General features: G+C 37.3%; 1 protein-coding gene across 1 annotated transcript; it reads left to right on the top strand.

Annotated features, from left to right (window-relative positions):
* The first annotated feature begins 12,043 nt into the window (after nt 1–12,043).
* On the top strand, nt 12,044–16,764 carry LOC149194772 (uncharacterized). The gene is made up of 3 exons (XM_089407789.1): nt 12,044–12,739; nt 13,582–14,704; nt 15,293–16,764. The coding sequence occupies exons 1-3, from the start codon at nt 12,044–12,046 to the stop codon at nt 16,762–16,764; spliced, it is 3,291 nt and encodes a 1,096-aa protein (XP_089263915.1).
* The last annotated feature ends 7,601 nt before the right edge of the window (nt 16,765–24,365 follow it).

Below are 24,365 nucleotides of genomic sequence, written 5' to 3'. Positions count from 1 at the left end.
AATTTATCCTAAGTACCATGTCAAAGTCATAAAGGTATGAAAATAAAAAAGGGGTCAGCGCACATGGTTAAATAAACTGTATCAAACAACCATCCGATCACCTGACGATCAAATCAACGACCATCGTTGCTTTTCGACCTCCCCTACCCCTCCTACCTTTATCGGCGGAGGGGGGTTCAAAAAGATGTTTACCACTTTGGGTCCCACCCCTACGTGTCACCTCCGCATTATTTCACACCCCCCCCTCGCATACCGTTAACCGCTCCTACCCCCCCTCTGAAAACCACCAACCCTTGTCCCTGTTGACCACCTACTCTCGCGCCAACGTTCACCCGCCACATCCCTGCTCCTCCACTGCTATTCTGCCACGCATCCTCCTCCCCTAATGTTTTTTCCTCCAACCATATTCCTCAACATTATCAATCACCTCCATGTCACCTCTCGCCTCCATGTCATATGTTCGTTTCATGGTCAGTTAAAACTATGTTTTTTCCCCTATACAGCACAATAATTTCAAACATGGTTTACAAACATCCAAGACGAATTTTAAAAAATTGAAAGAGTTCTTTTTTTTTTTTTTTTTTTTTTTTTTTTTTTTTTTTTTTTTTTTTTTTTTTTTTTTCTGATAACATACTCATGTACAAAAACCTCTCTCAATTTTCTAACAACTATTATGGTTTGGGAGATTCGGATGAGCCTTTACAGACATATTTTCCCGAATTTTCATGTTTTTAGACAGTGTTTTCAAATACCGTTTCCACGAATGTGGAAATGAATTTTCAAAAACTGAAAGAGTTTATTATTTATAGCATCATCATTTACAAAAACCTCTCTCAGGTATCTAACATCAATCATGGTTTGGGATATACAAAGGGATCACAAGACCTTATTTTTCAAAAATTCAGGAGGAAAAAGCTCAAAGACAGTTAGTGACTTGGAGGCCACCTCATCAAATAAGAGTTGCTATCAAATTCGAATTGCTCTTGTTTTTCACCAGCAATCTTCAAGGATAGTTCCAGAACTCTTAAAATAGTTTTAGCTGTCTTTATTTGTGTTCTATTTTTACAATCAGTTTAGGATATTTTGAAATGAATCTTGAAATTTTAAATCAAGATATTTTGTAATAATTTTTTATAAATACTTCATCATTTGAAGTAAGAGATGTTGGTTTTGTACAAAAGAAAACTATTGTATGTTTTTCAAGCCTTAGTGGACGTATCAGTAATAAAAATGACATTCTTCACATGATTCATGTGTTGGACTATTTTGTGAAGTACTCCTTGCATTATCTATGTGTTATTCCTTCGTTTCCATGTTTATGTTTTCTTAAAAATGAATTATCTCACAGAAAGTTGATGAACATAATTTGGTGGAAAAGACGCTATGATTTTGGCTGTAGATAATTTCAATGTTTTCCTCTGATATCATGTCAAGGAATTCTTAATTTCTCTTTAACTTCAATTGAACTTATATCTTTTCCTCCACTCCATTTCATTTTAATATAAAGGATCAAGTTATTTCAGCTACCTTGCCCTGTGAAACTCCTTTTTAAATCTGAGACAGATCCTAGTTAAGTTTGTAGACTCCATTTCCCAATGGATCTTCCCTTGCTATTCCAACCAAACCAATTTTAAAATCAAACTCTGAACTATCATAACTAGCCTAATATCTAAATACAACAAAAGTAAATCTCACGGAGAGATCCCTCTCTGAAGCTGGCAGGGCTAATCCGAGCTTCCAAGTGGTTTTGTGGTTACCTCTACAATTATTTCTCAACCTTATTAAATTATAGAGTGCTAACATAACTATAAGAAAACCACTCAATAATACAAAGATGTCGTTGATTCGTTAAGGCAAGAAGTTTGAGCTCAGGGGAAATTGTTGGTTGCAATTCTTTGGTTGAGAGGAACACACTCTCTCCCCGATATTCCTAAGCGACTAGATACGATTAGATGAAAGTAATTTTATGATTTCTTGTGGAACTAGGAGTTCGTTAATGTGATTATTGTTATGAATTTCTATTGAAAACTGTTAAATTTTATAGAGAACTACCATGATAGTTAGACAAAGTAAATGATTATGAATAGAAATTTTAAGTTATTATGTGCATGCTTAGTTAGAATAGTCACTATGATTAAAATTGTGTAGCATTACAAAGATTTTAAGTGATTTGATAGGGTTAAAGGTGCGACCTAGGTAAAACTATTTATCTAATATTATGATAGTGCATGCATATAATCATATACATGCTTATGAATTGTGAAAAGGATTCTTACATGAATCTAAGAAGAATAATTTAAGTAATTAGGTTCTTAGAATGTTTAAAATAAATAATATGAGGTTAAGGTTTAATGTGAAGTAAATAAGAAAGAAATAAAGACAAACTTCTTTCACAGAAGTGAATTGGAATTAACGTAAATGGGAAGCTGTGGAGAGTTACTATATATGGAAATAAATAAATAAATTCAGGTCAGGAAACATGGAATACCTTCATTGTTATTGTAAACTTATTGGCACACAAATTTGTGTGTGAGCCTAGTTGAATTTTTTTTATTAGGTTGAAGAGGATATGTGTGTATTTGTGTTAGCAAACTCTTTAAACAATTTATCTCCCTAGATGTATCACATTAATTTATAGTATGATGAATCAATAATTAACTCCCTAGATGTATCACATTAATTTATAGTATGATGAATCAATAATTAACTTTAAGCACTCCTCGTGGATGTAGATAATTAAAAACAATCCATAAAGTCGAAATTCGAGATAGGAATAATAATGTAAGGGTAGTATATTAAATATTCCTAGACTCTATTACAATTTCGAGGATGCATCATGAATTGTTATCATAAATAAGAGAGTGAAGATGAATGGTATAGTCATATTCGAGCCTATGGACTATAGTGGATTTTAGAATTCAGTAAATCACCTGGAATCTTAGGTTTAAATATCAAATGATAATTATTGTTCTAGTGAAGTAAATATAAACAATAAAATACAATTGTTCAGGGTTGTTCAACGTAATATGCTAGATATTGTTAATAGCTGATAACTAACTAAAGTTAGTATGTGAAGACAGGTTAAGAAAGGCTAAATCCGAGACAATATGAATTGAAGGTAAGACTATCCTTATATTACTTTAACTCAGAACAAGTGATGTATGTTGTACGAACTATAACCAAAGGAAAAAGAACCCATACTTGTAGTAGAGTAGTAATGGAAAGGAAATAATAACAGTAAGGCACAAATTGTATAAAGAGACATATAAGATAGATAAACTTGAGATTTTCATTCATTATATCAATAGATACAGTTACATAGTCTCTTCCAAAGGAAAACCATATATCAAGTTTGCTAACAAAATAATTTTAGGAGTTAAATTAAAAGTGTAGGCAAGAGAAAATGCTGAAGAAAAATTCTATGGTACATTAAGGTATACAACCTTGGAATAAACCCTAACCCTCGAAAGATTAGAAACTATAGTAAGAAAACCCTGGCTTAGGTTTAAAAAATAAAGATATTTAGTCGTTGTTACCGAGCCAAAGAAATTAACATCAAGAAGATATTGAGCAAAACAAATGTTGCCAACCTGAGATAAGAAGGTGGTTAGTTTAGTCATTGTGGGCGAGGGTTAGATTGTATTAAGCATAAAGCAAACAACACGCTTCCTCGAACCATACCTACATTCGAGAAGTAACACTGAATTATAAACCAAAAATGAAGTTGCGAGGATGAAATTATGGAAATGAATGAGAAATTAAACAAAAGAAAGAAAACCCAATTGTTTACTTGGAAAATCGAAGATACTTCGTCCTATGCTAGCTCTGTAATATCCAGTGGAAAATCTAGTTAATATAAATCCTTGAAATTAAAGATAATATATGAAGTTATGAATCTAAGAGTTAAGGAGCCTAGATGAAATTAATAAATTGTACAAAAAAATATGTACACCCTAAGACTTGCAACGGTCATGTGGAATAGACTGAAATTAGACCTAGAGTTTCATATCTAATGACGTAGGTTTAGGGTGAAGACCCTGAAGAACCAAAAATCACATTCGAGCATGGCTATACCCTTGTATACACAAATTTTCGCAACAAAACATCAAGGTTTTAGAGATAAAACCCCATATAGAAAAATGATCTCTACTATGTAGAAAAAATGTAAAATGGAGGTGGCCTTGAGGCTTACTCAAGATTTTGTGAGCCAATAATTTGTATTGATATGACCATGTCATTACCACGGGAACCTCACTCAATGAACCTATGGAATATCACATGCGTTCGCGGCATACTAAACAATACCCCTAATTTGACTACATATTGGAAAATACCTCTAAAAACCACATTATTTAACCCCCTACCAATACAAACCAAATACACCTTCCCAATTTAAACAACCCCTACTTTCACTAGATATTGTAGGTATCCATTTTTTTATTAACATTTTTTATACCCCTTTATAATTTTTCATTAACTTTGAATTTCATTTTTTATACCTGCCAATATAAAAACCCTTTAACCCATATATATCCCCCAATATATTATGTCATTTTTTCCTGAATAAATATCCCCCAATATGAACACACGTGCTATGGTATTGCTCCCCTAGTGAAGCCCTCGTGGTCATTACCAACACACAGTGAACCATAAATGTTAGAATAAACCCTTAGTTATCTAAGTGTAGAATGAAGCAAAGGAAAAAGTAATCTAAGAACAAAATAATATGGAAAGGATGCGAATGGAGGATTCATGCATGAGGAGAACATCGTAAAGATAAATTTGAACTTCTTCTGGATGAAAGTCCTTTTTATGCCACAAACCTTTCGTTGAACACGTACGAATAAGTGACCAAATGTATAGAAGACAAAAAAAGGATTACATTATAAAAAGAATGAAGAACGAGCTGCAATATAAAACTTTACCAATCTTCTAGTGCATTGATAGATATACCCTTTTTTATGAATATAATTCACAATAAAATAATAAATGTAAATATAAATATAATAATAATAAAGGATAATTAATTAACTAATGATTAATTAGTTAGTAATGAAGAGGCATGTCTTAGAGACATGGCCATTCGTGAAAGGGCACCTACCTAGGGTATATAAGCGGGCCCTCATTCTTATTTGTAATCATCCTACATCAATTCTTTATACAATATACAATTTACAATTATTGTCCTACAAAGGATGTCTTTGTCTATGAAGTATTTTAATATTTCCGTTGTGTATACAACTTTTGGTTGCTACATTGGTATTAGAGCCATGTTTGGCTGATCAACAGGCCTTTGGTCATCAACCTATTGTCAACCCTGTTGTCGTCATGATTTAGGCATTTCACCAGTCTTGGAGATTCTCCATTCCACCAGATTCGTCATGAGGCCTTTGGCCATTACAATATATATATATAATACCTGCACTTTAACTTGTGGGCAAGCAAAGAAATCCACAACAAGACCGACCACATCAGCCAACACCACCCTCCGCAGTGCACACCATTATGTCTACACCTACTGGGTCCACGTCCTTCGCAACCATCCAACCTTCCGCCACACTTGTTATTTTATCGGTTGTCAACCACCCCACAAAATCTCCATCGTACAACCAATCGGTCAGTTAATTAAACACCCGCCTTGCCAAGTCCTTCATCCCCTCTGTGTCGTCTTGTTTATGTCTGTTGACTATGCCAAAATATCACCACAGGCTCGTTCTCCCACCTAAGTCGTTGTCATTTTCCCTTGCCATCGTTGTCTTGTTTCCTACAGCTAACCCTGCGTTTAATCCATTGCTTTGCATCTCCCCGTCCCCGTCGCACGCCTCTACTTGCTCCTTCGTCCCTGCTGACCACATCGTCAAACTCTATTTTCCCCGCGTCGGCTTAGACCCACACCACGTAACCCTCTGCACTCATCGTCCGACGTTAGAAAGGATCATGTCTCAGGCTGTTGTGACCATGGTTGTGGCGTCACGTTTCGTGGATGGGCATTCTGTGGTTGTTGGGCGTTGTTATGCTTTGGAAAGAAACGTGATGGGCACCACATCCATTGGAATCACATTTTTTTCGAGATTAATTTGTTTTATTAATTTAATTAAATTATAATAAAAATATTAAAAAATTTGTTATATTTAAAAAAATTATATATATATAGTATTTAAAACCAAAAAAAAAAAAGAGGAGGAAAAGGAAGAAGAAAAGTGATTAAAATAAGAAAAAAAGGGTTATCATTAAACTGTAAGCTCTTTGACGAACACAAAAGAAGCCCATTTTTGAAGAACATATCAATGTCGATGACGAAAAATTATTGATAAACAAAATAGAGTCTAATTAAAAAATGATGAAGGAAAGATGATTTTCCTATAAAGGTTTTTCAGTTACGGATCACAGAGTAATTACATTAAAAGGAAGTATCCGAGGAAGAGAAATTAATATCACTATCAGCACAAGCAACGATAAAAATTACATCAATGTTAACTTGGAAAATCAGCTATTAATTCTAGAGCCAAGCATTGGTGCAAGGAAAAATAATTTTGACCAAAAAGAGTATAACATTAGTGATTTACAAGTGACAGTAGGTCATTATGAGTACATATCTCAATTTCATATTGTAAAGATGGATATTGACAACATACTCGGTCAACCTTGGTTTAAGAATTTGGGTACATTCATGTTAAAGATAGAGAAACAAGTTTTGACATTTCCTTATAAGGGGAAGATGGTCACATTACTCAAGACTTTGTGAGCCAATAATTTGTATTGATATGACCATGTCATTACCACAGGGGCCTCACTCAATGAACCTATGGCATATCACATGCGTTCACGGCATACTAAACAATACCCCTAATTTGACTACATATTGGAAAATACCTCTAAAAACCACATTATTTAACCCCCTACCAATACAAACCAAATACACCTTCCCAATTTAAACAACCCCTACTTTCACTAGATATTGTAGGTAACCATTTTTTTATTAACATTTTTTATACCCCTTTATAATTTTTCATTAACTTTGAACTTCATTTTTTATACCTGCCAATATAAAAACCCTTTAACCCGTATATATCCCCCAATATATTATGTCATTTTTTCCTGAATAAATATCCCCCAATATGAACACACGTGCTATGGTATTGCTCCCCTAGTGAAGCCCCCGTGGTCATTACCAACACACAGTGAACCATAAATGTTAGAATAAGCCCTTAGTTATCTAAGTGTAGAATGAAGCAAAGGAAAAAGTAATCTAAGAACAAAATAATATGGAAAGGATGTGAATGGAGGATTAATGCATGAGGAGACCATCGTAAAGATAAATTTGAACTTCTTCTGGATGAAAGTCCTTTTTATGCCACAAACCTTTCGTTGAACACGTACGAATAAGTGACCAAATGTATAGAAGACAAAAAAAAGGATTACATTATAAAAAGAATGAAGAACGAGCTGCAATATAAAACTTTACCAATCTTCTAGTGCATTGATAGACATACCCTTTGTTATGAATATAATTCATAATAAAATAATAAATGTAAATATAAATATAATAATAATAAATGATAATTAATTAACTAATGATTAATTAGTTAGTAATGAAGAGGCATGTCTTAGAGACATGGCCATTCGTGAAAGGGCACCTGCCTAGGGTATATAAGTGGGCCCTCATTCTTATTTGTAATCATCCTACATCAATTCTTTATACAATATACAATTTACAATTATTGTCCTACAAAGGATGTCTTTGTCTATGAAGTATTTTAATATTTCCGTTGTGTATACAACTTTTGGTCGTTACATTGGTATTAGAGCCATGTTTGGCTGATCAGCAGGCCTTTGGTCATCAACCTATCGTCAACCCTGTTGTCGTCATGATTTAGGCATTTCACCAGTCTTGGAGATTCTCCATTCCACCAGATTCATCGTGAGGCCTTTGGCCATTACAATTTATAGATATATATATATATATATATATATATATATATATATATATATATATATATATATATATATATATATATATATATATATATATATAGATATATACCTGCACTTTAACTTGTGGGCAAGCAAAGAAATCCACAACAAGACCGACCACATCAACCAACACCACCCTCCGCAGCGCACACCATTATGTCTACACCTACTGGGTCCACGTCCTTCGCAACCATCCAACCTTCCGCCACACTTGTTATTTTATCGGCTGTCAACCACCCCACGAAATCTCCATCGCACGACCAATCGGTCAGTTAATCAAACACCCGCCTTGCCAAGTCCTTCATCCCCTCTGTGTCGTCTTGTTTATGTCTGTTGACTATGCCAAAATATCCCCACAGGCTCGTTCTCCCACCTAAGTCGTTGTCATTTTCCCTTGCCATCGTTGTCTTGTTTCCTACAGCTAACCCTGCGTTTAATCCATTGCTTCGCATCTCCCCGTCCCCGTTGCATGCCTCTACTTGCTCCTTCGTCCCTGCTGACCACACCGTCAAACTTTATTTTACCGGCGTCGGCTTAGACCCGCGCCACGTAACCCTCTGCACTCATCGTCCGACGTTAGAAAGGATCAAATCTCAGGCTGCTGTGACCATGGTTGTGGCGTCACATTTCGTGGATGGGCATTCTGTGGTTGTTGGGCGTTGTTATGCTTTGGAAAGAAACGTGATGGGGCACCACATCCCTTGGAATCACATTTTTTTGAGATTAATTTGTTTTATTAATTTAATTAAATTATAATAAAAATATTAAAAAAATTGTTATATTTAAAAAAATTATATATATATATATATAGTATTTAAAACAAAAAACAAAAAAAGAGGAGGAAAAGGAAGAAGAAAAGTGATTAAAATAAGAAAAAAAGGTTATCATTAAACTGTAAGCTCTTTGACGAACACAAAAGAAGCCCATTTTTGAAGAACATATCAGTGTCGATGACGAAAAATTATTGGTAAACAAAATAGAGTCTAATTAAAAAATGATGAAGGAAAGATGATTTTCCTATAAAGGTTTTTCAGTTACGGATCACAGAGTAATTACATTAAAAGGAAGTATCCAAGGAAGAGAAATTAATATCACTATCAACACAAACAACGATAAAAATTACATCAATGTTAACTTGGCAAATCAACTATTAATTCTAGAGCCAAGCATTGGTGTAAGGAAAAATATTTTTGACCAAAAAGAGTATAACATTAGTGATTTACAAGTGACAGTAGGTCATTATGAGTACATATCTCAATTTCATGTTGTAAAGATGGATATTGACATCATACTCGGTCAACCTTGGTTTAAGAATTTGGGTACATTCATGTTAAACATAGAGAAACAAGTTTTGACATTTCCTTATAAGGGGAAGATGGTCACATTTTGAGACATAACAAGTAAATCAAAATCGATAACATCTTCAATAGAAGACTTCAAGGATGTCTCAGACTTTAAGTTTTAAGATAACAAAAAAAAGAAGCAAAAAGAGCTTGAAGAAGCCATCTGCAGTAAAGACAAAGAAATTTTGTGCCTCAGAGATCACAATGAAAAACTACTCAGAAGGAACTCAAGAAGCGTTTATTAGAACAAGAGGAAGAAAATTTACATTTTAAGAGCCTTAATCAGACATTATTAGAACAAATCAAAAGTTTAACAGATGATGAAGCTACTAAGAATAAAGTCAACAATTCAAAAAAGGTTGAGCTTGTACGTTTAAGGAATCATAACCAAACCCTACTTATGCAAATAAAAAAGCTTAAAAATGACAAGAAATCACTGAATGACAATCTAGAACAACTTCAAGGTGAAGTATTGAAGTCATCAATCGTTTCAGTGCAAGTTGAAGGTAAGGGAATAACTATTGATCCAGTCAATATCACAAGTAAGGAATAAGAGGAATCTAGAGAAGTTAAAACATATGCAGAAGCTGCAATCCAAACAATGGACATTCCAAATGATGATTCAGTTGCCAACTTAACAACAACAACGCCTGAATAAAATCAAGAATCAACCACTAATATGATAGAGGAAAGCCAAACCAAAGGAGTTATGTATCGACATCCAAATCATAGGAGCAGACTTTCCAATCAAGCTACGTACCAATATTTCTTAGAAAAGAAACGACAAAATTATGTTCCCAAGGATACTGAAGTTTGTAGAATTCAATCCTATGATAACTATTCATCACAAAATTTGATTCCACGGAGGATCAATCTAGGATGGTCTGATCCTTTTTCAGTGCGATAATTTTGTTTGTCACTTAGAGGATCATATCAACTACTATCAACGAAGATGACAATGCCGAGACAAGAAGACATTCGAAACAAAAAAAGATATCAAGTCTTTCATCAGTAAGCTTTGAAGAAAAATATTTTTGAAGGGGAAGGCTATGTTATGAATATAATTCATAATAAAATAATAAATGTAAATATAAATATAATAACAATAAACGATAATTAATTAACTAATGATTAGTTAGTTAGTAATAAAGAGGCATGTCTTAGAGACATGACCATTCATGAAAGGGCACCTTCCTATGGTATATAAGTGGGCCCTCATTCTCATTTGTAATCATCCTACATTAATTCTTTATACAATATACAATTATTGTCCTACAATGGATGTCTTTGTCTACGAGGTATTTTAATATTTCTGCTGCGTATACGGCTTTTGGTTGTTACACCCTTATTTATGCATGGTTATCTATGCTTGGAAAGTAATCAACGTAACACCTGTAAGAGCAAGATAAGGGTGTCAAGGAAACCCTAATGTGAAAAGAAGGGTCAAGCGATGCTCTAGTCTTAATTTCAAACAACCAAATGAATCCAATGACTCGTAGATTAGGGTGTTTACCCTCTTTGAAAACCCTTGGTGCAAATACACAGTTGGATTAAAACATTAAATCTCAATTGTTCATGGTGCGCTTGGAAAAAAGGACCATGTGAAGTCACATGGGTGGTAGCCTATGTGGACATATGTGGGCTATCAAATATGTTGCCATTTGTAATGGACGACCCACCTAAGGAGTCTTGCGCCTTCAACCATAAGAAGGAAAGATTTATTATATAAAGTAGTTGCATATAGTAGCGATCGATATGGTGCCCACATACGACTTATGGTGTGGGTATATATATACATAACCTTGAACCATGGAAAATAACCATAGTATAAAATACATGGTTGATTAAACTATGATTAAGAGGATTGACTTCTAAGGCCTTATATTCATATAAGGATCCATGCAACCTATGTATACATGAATAGAAGAATAATAATGGAATAAAGGTTATTAAATTAAGAGTTTTCCTTGTATTGTTTGGATTTATAGGATATATGAATAATATGTATGGATTAGTCATGAAGTCTCATTCATACATTAATAGGCATTGTATGTGTGCATGATCAGGTGAACAAATAACAAGCCTTATGATTTATACATAGTGTTTATTTATTTGACCAAGTATCATAACCTTGTTATGAATAAAGTGGCAGAGAAAATAGTAGATACCTTAATTATCATACAATGAAGACAATGGAATGATGAGAGGTATAGAGTATTTAGAAATAATATCTCACTTGCTATTTATGTCAAAAAAATTTATAGCGAATAAGAGTTATGTTACAATATATGAGGTACAATTGAGTATGGGTTGAAATATACTCAGGGAGATGGTGTTAAGTTGATTGGCTACACTGATGCAGATTGGGCAGGTAATGCAATGGACCAGAAAAGCACTTCAGGGTGTTATTTCAGCATGGGATTAGGGCTTGTTTGTTGGTACAATAAGAAGTAGAAGTCAGTTGCATTAAGCTCTGAAAAAGTAGGGTACATGACAATATGTGAGGCCATGTGGCTTCAGAAGTTGCTAGTGGCACTACTTGGTTAGAATATAGAGTTGACCATCATTCACTGTGGCAATTAGAGTTGCATCAAGCTATCTAAGAATCCAATATTTCAGATTCTAACCACCCTTTTTTTGCTGCGAGTGCGCTCTACTGGTAGCGCGCGCCAACCCTAGGAAGATATCTGCTGCGCATCAACGCGTTTTGGGCCTTGGCCCTTGCCATGGCCCCTCTAGATCAGCCACAGGAGGACCTCGATCCTCAAAGAGCTTTCTCGGATCTGATCAAATCACTCCCTCCTCAGCAACCCAAGCCAACAACTTCGAAATTTGTGAAAAAACTTGACATTCTCCAGGAAGTTCTGCTGCCTCCAACCCTCCCCCGCATGGCAGCAATTTCTCTTGCAGAGAAAGGTCTTATAGGACAGTTTACAGGCCTCTGGCCTTCGCCAAGAACAGTTCAGAAATGGGTCGAACGAAATTGGATGGACAAGATCTCAGGGAAGATTTCGATCAAATTTTGCGGAAGAGGGTATTATACATTCCATTTTGAAACCAAAGCAGACAAGGATCTGATATTTAGAAATGGACCATACTTCATGGATTCCAGGGGTCTCTACCTCAACAAATGGACCCCGGACTTCGACCCGGAACTGGATATCCCCAATGATGTGCTAGTCTGGGTCCGTCTCCCTCATTTGCCTCTTCATTGCTGGGGAGATGAGTCGGTGCGAGCCATAGGGAACGCTGTCGGCAAATACATCGATCGTAGCGAGCCCAAGGACAACATGCAAGCCTGTGCTAGGATATGCGTTGAAGTGGACCTTGGTCGAGGACTGCCGGAAGCAATAATGTTAAAAGTGGATGACTGGAGCCACATTCAGCAACTGGATTACGAACAGATACCGTTTAAATGCAAGGTATGTCACGAGTACAGGCATTTTGCTAATAGATGTACTAAAATTGTAAATGCAGAGATGGAAGAGCAAGATGGACAATGGGAACCTGTCAAAAAAAAGAAATCAGCCCCTCCTCTTAAACCATCCAAGGACTCTGGCAATCCTGGGCCATCTGTTCAACGCCCCTTCTCCCCACCCTCCAATCCCTCTGAAACCCTTACACCTGATCCTCCCCTTCCCCTCTCTTCCAATCCTTTTTTGATCCTTTCCACAGATGACTCCGCCCCTGATATTCCTTCTTCCGAGCCCCCTCCTTCCCTTCAACCTCAGACCACCTCTTCTCAACCCCCCTTCGAGTCCCTTTCCTTAAGGATTACCAGAAGCTCCTCTAAGGAGCATGGAGCACCCAGCGATTCATTCAAAAAAACAGGCCCAGGTAGAAAAACCGCTAAACAGCATAGGGAGGAGAATGCCCAAAAGGACATAGCATTGGGAACACAAACTCCAATAGAATCTTTTATCCATGGACATCAAGAGAAAGAAATAAGTGGTAAAGACCAAGAGAGGCGAGCACCTCTTCACACGCCCAATGCGCCATGTTGAAAATCCTTTCATGGAATAGCAGGGGTTTAGGGCACCCCTCTAAAATTGCAGCCCTCAGAGATCTGATTCACAATGAGAAGCCAGAAATAATGCTGATACAAGAAACAAAACAAGATCAACATGAAATGAAAAAAATTATAGAACAACAGAAGAGATTCTCGGGCAACATTAGCGAATCTAGAGGAGCCTCGGGAGGCATTGCTACCATTTGGGACAGCAGCAAATGGACTTGCACTGCAGCAAACTCTCATCAGAACTAGATTAGAACTACTCTCGACAGCAACACAGGCAGCCAGACAGTGACCATTTACAATGTTTATGTTCCCAACCACTATAGAGAAAAGGAAACTTGTTGGGATGACTTGAAAAATAGCATTGATGGAGAAAGCAATCCAAATATTATAATTGCAGGTGATCTTAACCTAATACTGCATGCAAATGAAAAAAGGGGAGGCACTTTTACTACAGATCCGTTTAGAGAGCGCCTGGAGGACATCATCCAGGACAACGATTTAGTGGATATCATTCCCAAAAATCGCAGATATACCTGGAGCAATCGCAGAATTGGCAGTGGAAATATTATGGAAAGATTAGACAGGTTTTTAGTTAATATATCGCTCCTCTCAAATTTCTCTGTAGGATACTCTAATGTCCTCAGCACATCTGCCTCTGATCATTACCCAATCACCTTAACTCTGGAAAACCACCGCCCTCTTGGGCCCATTCCATTCAAATTCAGCCCTCTTTGGAATCAGATACCTGCGGTCAGAGAAATTGTTAAGGAAACGTGGATCCAGCATGTGGAAGGCTCGCCAAGTTTCATTTGGGAAACGAAATTAAAAAGAACCAAGAAGGCTTTAAAAGATTGGGCCAAAGAGAGATACCAAGAACCAGAGGAGAACAAAAAGAGAGTTAAAAATGAGCTAGAAGAAGTGCAGGCAAGAATTGAAGAACATGGATTAACACACCAAAGCAAAGAGCAAGAAAGTGAATTATATGAACAGCTGAGCAGAATAAATAGGGAAGAAGAAATCAAATGGCGCATAAAATCCAGACAATTATGGCTTCAAGAGGGAGATAAAAACACTGCTTACTTTCACAAACAGGCCACAGCCCGGAAGCTTAGAAACAATGTCAATACAATCCTGGACAGTGAAGGAAATCAACATAATACTCAAGAGGCTATAAAGAAGGCAGCTTCTAAACACTATAAGGACCTGCTGACTGAGGATAAAGGAATAGAAGACTATGCCGACTTGCTTAAGCACATGCCCAAAGGAGTTACAAAGGAAATGAACGATAGCATCAACAAAGATATCGAAGAAGAAGAAATCAAAAGAGCAATCTGGTCTTTGCATCCTGATAAATCGCCAGGGCCTGACGGTTTCCCTATTTGTTTCTACAGGGAATACTGGAATGTGATAAAAAAAGACCTGTCTAAGATGATCCGATGGGTCCAAAGAAAAAGGAAGATTGGAGGATTCACCAACTCTACATTCTTAGCCCTCATCCCCAAAGAAAACCGCCCTTCTTCCTTCTCCAGATTCAGACCCATATCCCTTTGCAATTCTTCATACAAAATCCTAACCAAAATTTTAGCCACAAGATTAAAACCCCTTCTTCCCACCTTGATATCTGAAAACCAAGGAGGCTTTTTGCCGAACAGACATATCACTGACTCCATCCTTCTCGTCCAAGAAGCCATCCATTCAAGTCTATCCAGAAAAGAAAAAGGATTTGTCTTAAAGCTTGACCTAGCGAATGCCTTCGACAGAGTTAGGCATTCCTTCTTATTTGTTGTCCTTACAAAGATGGGCTTCAGAACCTCCTTCATTAATCTCATTGCAGCATGCATATCCGGTCCCTGGATATCCCCCTTGATCAATGGTAGACCATGTGAAGCTTTCCAATCCTCTCGGGGTCTAAGACAGGGATGTCCTCTCTCCCCCTACCTTTTCATTCTTATGGCAGAATCTTTCAGTCAAGCTCTGGATCACAACAGGAGAGTTGGACTCATAACTGGCATCAATTATGGGACTGGAGTTAAAAATATTAACCACTCCCAGTTCGTTGATGATACCTTGCTAATAGGAGGCGCCTCCATCACAATTGCAAAAAGGTTCAAGAAATTACTAGATCAGTTTATGGATTACTCGGGAGGACTGGTAAATCAGCTCAAAAGTTGTATCTATGGATGGAATACGACAAATCAAACTATCCACAGCATTGCCAACATTTTCGGGGTTCCTTGTAAAATCGATTGGACCCATTTCTCATACTTGGGCATGCCAGTTAGTCTGGGACCTTTGAAAGCTGATACCTGGAATGGGATCATAGATAAAGTAAAAAGGAAAGTGCAGCAATGGGGAACAATATGGCTCAATCCTGCGGGCAGACTCATTCTTCTTAAGTCAGGTATCACCTCCTTACCTCTTTATCGTTTCTCTTTATACCAGGCTCCTGTCATCTTCCATGATAAATTGGAAGCTGCCCTTCGCCAATTCCTATGGCAAGGGGGCAAGAGCGACAAAAGCAAGTTCAGTTTAGTCAAATGGAAGCAGGTTATACAGACTCAAGAAAGAGGAGGACTTGGTATAAGAGCACCAAAATTCCTGAATTTGGCTTTTGGTGCGAAAATTGTTTGGAGGCTAATAACAGGGCCTCCAATGTGGTGGAAAAGAGTATTGGAGGTCAAATATCTAAGCTTTCCCAGGCAGCAGCTGCTTGAATCCAATATTCCAAATAGAGAATCAACCAAAATCTGGAGGTTATGCAAACAGTCTCTACCTATGATGATCCAGAATATATCGAAAGTCACAGGGGGAGGAGATAGCATAAACTTTGGGGTTGATAAAATATTGGGACACCAGCCTCTGAATACGCACAAAGAAGCCAAGCCAATCATCAAGTTTCTTAACGAGGAAGGTATTTACAATCTAGCCCAAATCTCCAGTTGGGATCCTCACTCCCGTACCTGGATAGGCTGGACCTTCCCTGAAATTCCTAACGCTTTAGAGCCCAGCCTCAGCTGCCTAAAGACCCTCCTTCACAACAAAGCCCCTATTAAAGAAAATGAAGCAGATGGCTTCCGTTGGGACTCTTCTGGGACCGAATACACAGTCAAAGCAGGCCATCAACAAATTTGCAGCAACACCTTCCAATTCAATATATGGCCTCATTGGAAATTAGCTTGGAGAGCAGAATCTATCCCAAAAATAAAATTCTTCATATGGCTTCTTCTGAGAGGCAAAATTTTAACAGCAGAAAATTTAAGAAGAAGGGGCATCAATGGACCCTCCAGATGTCCCAACTGCTGCCAAGCTGAAGAGATGATGTATCATCTATTCATAGAATGTCCATTTGCTGCCGATTGCTGGAGAAAAATGTCTCTCATTGGAGCTATAAACTGGGACCCTCAAAATACCATAACAGAGACAATATAAAAGTGGAGGAAAAGTTGTCCTTGGAAAGAAAAAAGAAATCACTTGGTGAAAAGAGTATGGAATGCTCTTCCCCACACCTTGCTGTGGCGAATCTGGCTTGCCAGGAACAATTTTTTTTTTCAAGATAAGAGTACAAATACTCGAACCACATGCAACAAAGCCAAAACTCTTGCCTTGGAAACTATCTCAAACAACACCAAAGACAAAATCGATGCCACACAGTACAGTGTTGAGGAGCGAGACATAATTAGTTACATCTTGCACAAGCAATGCAAAGTACCAGAAGGCAATAGGAGAGAAGCTCAGAACAAAGAAGAAATCAAGTCTTGGAAAATCAGACTAAAAGAGTAGGACTTCGCCAATTGGATTCAAAAGAGTAACTGCTATTCCCTGTTTTTCGATGGGGCTTCCAAATCGAATCCTGGGATAGCTGGAGCAGGGGGATTGATCACAAACCCCAAAGGGGAATGCATCCTCCACTACGAGTGGAGTCTTGGGGAAGTCACGAACAACAGAGCTGAAGCTGTGGGTTTGTTCCAAGGTCTAACCCAGTTAGGCAAAATGGGAATTAAAAAAGTTCAGGTATTTGGGGATTCCTCAATCATAATCCGATTAATGGCGCAGCAACAAAACTCCCCCAACATTCTGCTTCAACAAGTAAATAAACGAAACCATATCCTTCATCATATGATGGATGACATCAAATATTTCCATATCCTTCGAAATCTCAACAAAAAGGCGGATGAACACGCCAACAACGCGTGTGGAAGACCCGCCGGCACCTTCAGATGCAACTCCAGGGAATCGATCCAATATCTGCCATGATCTCAATGGATATCTCCCGCTTCAAGATTAAATCCGGTGTCAGGCCTGATAATTGTCCTTTTTATTGGGCCGGCAACTGGACTGTCATCAGCATAGGGGTAATACATGGACGCGACGGCTGCAGAAGACACAGCAATCAGGTTAACTTCATCATGCCCGCCGGCATATCTTTCACCAGATTTGTTTCTCTGAGACTCTTGGACTCTTTTCAGATTCGCCAGCAGACTCCCCTTCAGCCTCCCGTGACTAGTCATTCTTGCTCCCGCCTAATTTATCCCCAGCTCTGCTATATAATTAACATCCCTCTTCCCTTCTCTGGCACTATCTTACTCTCTTTCGTGAATCCCTCTCTTTCCCGCTGTAAGCCTCTCTTGTCCCCTGGTTCTTGCAGAAAGCTCCTTCTACTCTGTCTTAATCTCAGCGATTGCTTGGGTTCGAATGTCTGGAGTATAGCAAGCAGGTGCTCCTCTCAGCTGATCTGGATCTATGTTGCGCTTCTCATCCATAGCGCCCCAAAGTCCGCTTCTCTGTATACTTCCCCTGCTTTATGTGCTATCTGGTCTCTTCTAATCTTAATTCCCGCTGCCCTTCTTATCTCCCCCGCTCTGTTTGACTGCCGCGTTTTTACCACTCTGCTCCCTCCTTCCTGTTTCTTTACCCCCTTATCAATCCCAATGGACCGAAGTGAAGACTGCCTGCATTGTTCAGATTTGCAAGCTGAACTCGAAGAAGTTAGAGCCCAGCAACGCATTTTGGAGAATCAGCAAAAGATCCTCGAAACAAGGCTGGAAGACCAGAACCGCATTCTGAATGAAAAATACAGAGCTGAAATAGATCTGCTTTTGCATAGGGTGTCTTCATTGCATGAACAGTTTCGTCATTTAGCACATCGCTGCAGCCATGCAGAAGAATCAATTTCAATTCTGCAATGGATGATGGATAAACGAAACAAAGCGGCACCCAGCTCCTCATGTGCCAAACAACCTGAAGCGGACCCGAACCCAGAGGAATCTACTGCAAGACAAATTAGCCATATCGAAATCGACTAAAATGGTCTTTAAATGTAAATTTTGGTTAGGTCAGTTCGTAAGAACCTATAGCAGCTACAGTAGTTTTAGAATCAGAACAAGTAGGAAAAGGGTAATAGAGAGAGTCTCATTTTGTAACTCTATTGACCCAGGCTTTTTCCGGCATTTATTGTATCTTCGGAGATCTGACTCCTCTATTTTATTTCAGACCTTAATATAGCACCCGAATTTGTAAAAAAAAAAAAAGAATCCAATATTTCATGATCGGTTGAAACATATCAACACACGTTACGGTTTCATCAGGGATTGTATACAACATGGATCAATTCAACTATAATATGTGCTTACAAATTAGTAGGTGGTATACATTCCAACCAAGGCCTTGATAAAAGGAAAGTTTGATTTCTTTAGGTATAAGTTTGGTGTTGTGGAGAACAACTTCGTCACTAAGAGAAAGTGTTAAAGACATGTGTTCTAGCCTTAAGAGGCCAAGAACATAGAGAAATTAATTATCTCCAAGGCCATGTAATTTTTCCTACGTTCCACCTAGGGAAAATGTCTTAATTAAGATAATTAATGTTTTTAAAATATTTCCTAAGTTAAAACTTAGGAAAATTGGTTAATTAATTGACATTAGTTGAGATAAGGTCAATTTACCTCTAGAAGCTTCTTGAAAGTTTCCAAGATGATCTTAGCCATTGCTAGGACAAGATAACTTCTAATCTTGGTCGTTCATTTGTGAATGAGATATTAAAAATGGAATTCGATGGGAAGCATTGGAGCACATTGAGTTGAGTATTGTTCGGTGAGTTTTCAGAGAGCCACCATGAAGGTTTTGATAACAGTAATTGAGGAATTTTTTTCTGAGTTTCATTCTTCATCTAAGAGACTTCTAGCTTATGAGTTTCAGAGGGAGGTTTTGCTGGCCGAGTTATTTTCTGTAGGAGGTCGTGAGCTTCAGGAGGAGGTCGAGTTGATTAGAGAAGCCACACGTGTTGAGGTTGAGACTTCTCTAGAAGGCCACGCGAGTGTAGAGGGAGGCAAAGAGGCCATTTTTGTCCATACCATGTTCTAGGAGGCCGCACGAGGCCATGCATGAGGGTGAGTTTCTCTAGAGGACCAATTAGATTTGCAAAGGGAGACCGTGAGGTTTCTTAGTTCATTTTGATTAGCTGAGGTGAAGATCAATTTTACCAGATATTTGCTAGTGCCAAGCAAACAATAAATGTAATTTCTCATTAGCAGATTTGTTGAACATTTAATAATAAAACCCTCATTCTGAAAATTGGTTTTGCCCATCTCGGGGATTTTCTAGGGACATTTGTCCAAAAATATTTGTGTCATTTATGTGATTGATTTATCGTATATTTCACTACATTTTAATTTGGTGAATGGTGTTGTTCATGCTTTTATTCATTAATTTTAACTGCAAATTTAATTTTGTTGTGCATAAGTAATTAAAATAATTTACTAGGTTAATAACACCTTTTGGGTAGTGGAAATTTCACATGTGAAAATCAATTGTGTGTGGGTACTAGTTTTGTCTCCCTCACATGTTTCCTAAGTTTGGAACCCAGTCTTGGATGGTGGTTCTAACTTCAAAATCATAGTGATACCCTTTTTCACTGGTAAAATCCTCTTTAATTTCCTTGAGCTCACGTTGAATGTCTACGAGGGTTTGCATCCTACATAGTCTCGTTGAAGACTACACTTGGCAGTGAGCATGGACATTGACACGTGGGTCTTTGCTACCGACTCCGTGCTTGGAGCATGAACGCTACCTTGCCATTGTGAAAAACCAAAGCTGTATAGTGGAATTCCAACCAAACTAAGTCATGAAGTGGTCCTAGAAGGAAAAGTTGATTGGTTTGTTGTTATGCTTTGGTCATATGCAATGACTGGACTTTGACAATTCTGCTAACTCACTCAAATGTATACACCAACTTGCCACCTGCAAATAAAATTTACTTGAGAGAAAGCCCCAAAGGTAAGTTGAAGATGAAGAGCTAAGGGCAACAACGGGCTAGACGAGGGGGACTGGACTAAGAAGGATCAAATTGAAGAGAGAGAAGATAGATAGAATGGCTAAGCCTTTAGGCTTACAAGAGCTTAAACAATTTGAGGAAAACCATAACGACATCCAAAGTGAGAAGGAAAAAATGAAAATGCTAATGCGAGCTAGAGAGCTAGGCTGTGCAACCCACAAAGAGAAACCCACAAAAATCAAGACACCGTTAGGAATGGAGGGGAGAAATGAAAAAAGGGACAGAGGAAGGTTAAGAGAGGGGAGGATAGGAGGGCTTGGTTCCTCTAAAATTCGATACTAAAACTAGAATACCCGCCCCCCGAGAAAAAGCTTAGACAACTAGCAAACAACAGGAAAATATGAAGTGGATCTAAACCTTCATGAATATAAAGGGAAAATACTAAACCAGGAGCCTATTTACCATCATGGAAATCAAATCCTTGACATTGAGAAACTTCCCCAATTCATTAGGCATTCCATCAAATGATCCACCACATGCTCGAGTCAATCTGTAGCCATAACTACCCATTATAGATCATGAAGGAGGTTATCCACTTGTGATTAAGCACATTAGAGATGGGCACATTTTCCATACTCACTGCTCATGTTCTCCCCACCATCCCTTGTATTGGTTGCTTCCCTATCCGCTTGATTCAAGGAAAATGAAGTTAATATTATAAAACATATTACTTTATGGATGCTCAAAAGAACTATATGAAATACACTATTAAGTTTGTGTATAAACTTCAATTATATTTTGTTTTTGCAAGTTAAGTAGCCATTGCATATTAATTATAAAAAGACATATACATGCCTATAACCATTGGTTGCCACAAACGAAACTAGACCAACAGTACAAATAAAAAGCTTTCATTAAAATGATAATATGAGTTTCTATGCATCCATAATTTAGCAAAAAGAATATTAAATTATTTATGGAAGCACTTAATTTCCTATTGTTGCACCTAGACAAAGGAGAAAATATTTTTCTCGTAAGAAAGTAAACCAAAACATTATTAGGTAGTAGGAGAGTCCATTGGGATGGGACTTGGGCTATCTTCCTCTTCATTTGAGGATGGAAGCTCTAGGCCTACAATTTTTTTTACTAGGAGAGTGAACTTATTATCTAACTTCTTGACTTGAAGTTGCGGAGGATTGATGCAAAGTAAGATCTTGTATTGTGCTTCGCCGCGTTACATAAGCACCTTCCCCATGATGGTCTTGATTTACTAGTAAAGGTTGATAATTTGATGATATTTTATGGGACGACTATGGGCATTTCCTATATCCAAGAGCTCATGCCCCATATCTTTGTCTACATCATCATAACGAATGAAGTTGTGCTCCACATAAGCCTTGAAATTTGCAATATTAATCTTGGCACAAGCAAATGGAGGAGTGAACTACCTATATTTGGCTACTGTAGCCTCAACATTGCTTCAGGCACATGACATAGATGTGACACAACACCCATTTCCATGATGGCATTAGCCCTGACTATAACTAGCATTAGAGAAAGGCATTATGAGAGGGTAGGCTGGGGAGTAGGGCGAGGAATAGAGCCAAAGATGAGGGATGGTTCTCTGAGTTTCAGGGGAAGCCCAAGGAACCCATGGGAATGAATATAAGAAACTGCAAAGGAACTAGAGGGGTGAACTTGAGGGATACATATAAATAGAAAAGAGGCCAGGGTGCAGAATGGGTGAGGAAAACCCCACCACCACAATTGAGGATCACCTTAACTAGATAGTAGAGATAAAAAAATTAAAGAAATAGGGTTAGAGAAGAGAGCATACCCAAAAAAACTGTAAGATCGATGACCAAGGGAAAGAGCTCGAGTCCTTATAGCTTACAAGTTAGGTCACTGTATGCATAACTATCATGTGAGAACAACACACATAAGTTAATCTAAAATAATGGTTAAGTTTGGAAGGAAACATCATTTGAACCAACTAAATTGTAGACTTAAAACTACCTCCCATCGTAAATGTCTACATATTACATATATGACTTGGAGGCTCTAGCTGTTCAATGAGCATGGGGGTGATAGTGACAAACGATGACTGAACATCAATGATGTAGGGGTTTGCCGGAGAGTTCACTTGATGTGGTGAACTCCTACTATTTCATTAAAGAATAATCTAACTTTTAATGAGAGGCCTTACAAAAATATATGATAAGTTTAGGTTTGATATATATTTTTAAGGAAATTTTGTGGGGAAACTTCAAAGCACTTTCTTGCATTTGTATATGGTGTGCATGCAAACTTATTGATAGCAATTAATGACATTTGATCCAACATGATACTTTTTCTAAACCATAATTCAAAGATTTTATATTAAGTAAAATTTTTAGGAGAGCTTGCACCAAGATTACATTAAAAGCTTGCTTCAAAAAAGTTGTAAGCTAAAAAAAAGGAAAGCTATCTTTTAAGATATAGTTGTTTCTATCTAGTTCAATGATTAATACATCCTTGAATATCTTAGTGGCATATATTTTACAAAATAAACTTAAAAACATAGCTACTTTGCAAAACAGATAAAATTAATTAAAAACATGATGACTGATTACTTTTCCAGTGCTACTTTAGCTAAATATGAGTCCAACTTGACAATCCCCACATCCTTTACAAGTTGGTGCACAGCTTCTTCTTCCCTTAATCCCCCATATTTCAAACTAACAAAGGATTAAAAAAAGAAAAGAAAAAGAAAAAGGATTTGTTTTTGAAGTTAAGAAATCTGAAGTAGAGCTTCCTAAGATTGTACTACAAAAGAGGATTAAAACCACACATACAAGCCAAACTAGAATGCAAATACTCACTAAACTAAAGCTTGAACTTGTAGGCTTGAACCTTTGCACAAGATAGACAAACCACAAAGCCATAATCCCACAATGTTGAGGAGATTTACCTTCCATGAATTCAAACTCGTGTGGAACTAGATGTTTCGACATGGAGGAAGATGTAATAATCTCTTCTCATAAGGCACATTGCCATATGATGAGTTTGCCTTACAATATGCCATATGCCTTCTTAAATTATTGATATGTGCCATGTCCTCCAATAAAATGTTAAAGGATAAGCTCATTGTATACCTTGCCATTGATAACCAAGCCCATGTTAAAAAAAATGGTTTTGTTAACATAATTGTCTACTAAAAATAACAAAGGATAATTTTTTTGTTCTTGTTTTGTCCACTTTATCATTGATGCCAAGAGAGTATTAATAGAAATAATATTTGAAGACCATATACTTCATAACATTCTTTGAGCTCCCGACTATGATAAGTTTCATATAGCAATCTTCATAGCTTGCAACAATATATAACCTTAGATCTAATTATCATAGCTTGCAACAATATATAAGCTTCAACCTAAGTTATTTGTTGATATATTGAGATCCCAAGCAAATAAAGTTTCTCAAACATTTTTTTTTTCTTCGATTTATAATAATGCCGCTCTATTGATCCAATAGAAACTTTGGAAATGCAGCAAAAATAGCAAACCCAAAAAATAACAGTTTTCTTCGCAGAGCTGCTAACCATAACAACACTCAGACTAATCAAAATAACCCACCAAATTAAACTTAATTGTAAACAAAATACTATATTCTAAATTCTGGCTCATATATTTCATTATCGCTATAAATACCAAAAAACAACCCTTAGACAAGGAAAATTCCGCCTCGAAATTCATTAAAATAACGGTCATACGTGGAGGGAGCC

The sequence above is a fragment of the Pinus tabuliformis genome, chromosome 2_2 (assembly GCF_031772625.1).
Source record: "Pinus tabuliformis cultivar Carrire ecotype Pingquan chromosome 2_2, CPIR1, whole genome shotgun sequence".
Taxonomy (NCBI): Eukaryota; Viridiplantae; Streptophyta; class Pinopsida; order Pinales; family Pinaceae; genus Pinus; species Pinus tabuliformis.
Note: the sequence above shows the minus strand (reverse complement) of the source record. Positions and strands in the feature narration are given on the sequence as shown.

Excerpts from the sequence above, each read along its gene's own strand:
- LOC149194772 (XM_089407789.1), top strand. The coding sequence starts at position 12,044 with ATGGCCCCTCTAGATCAGCCACAGGAGGACCTCGATCCTCAAAGAGCT. Across the intron at positions 12,740-13,581 it reads AGATACCGTTTAAATGCAAG|ATTAGAACTACTCTCGACAG; the intron begins GTATGTCACGAG and ends CATCAGAACTAG. Across the intron at positions 14,705-15,292 it reads TAAATCGCCAGGGCCTGACG|AATCTTTCAGTCAAGCTCTG; the intron begins GTTTCCCTATTT and ends TTCTTATGGCAG.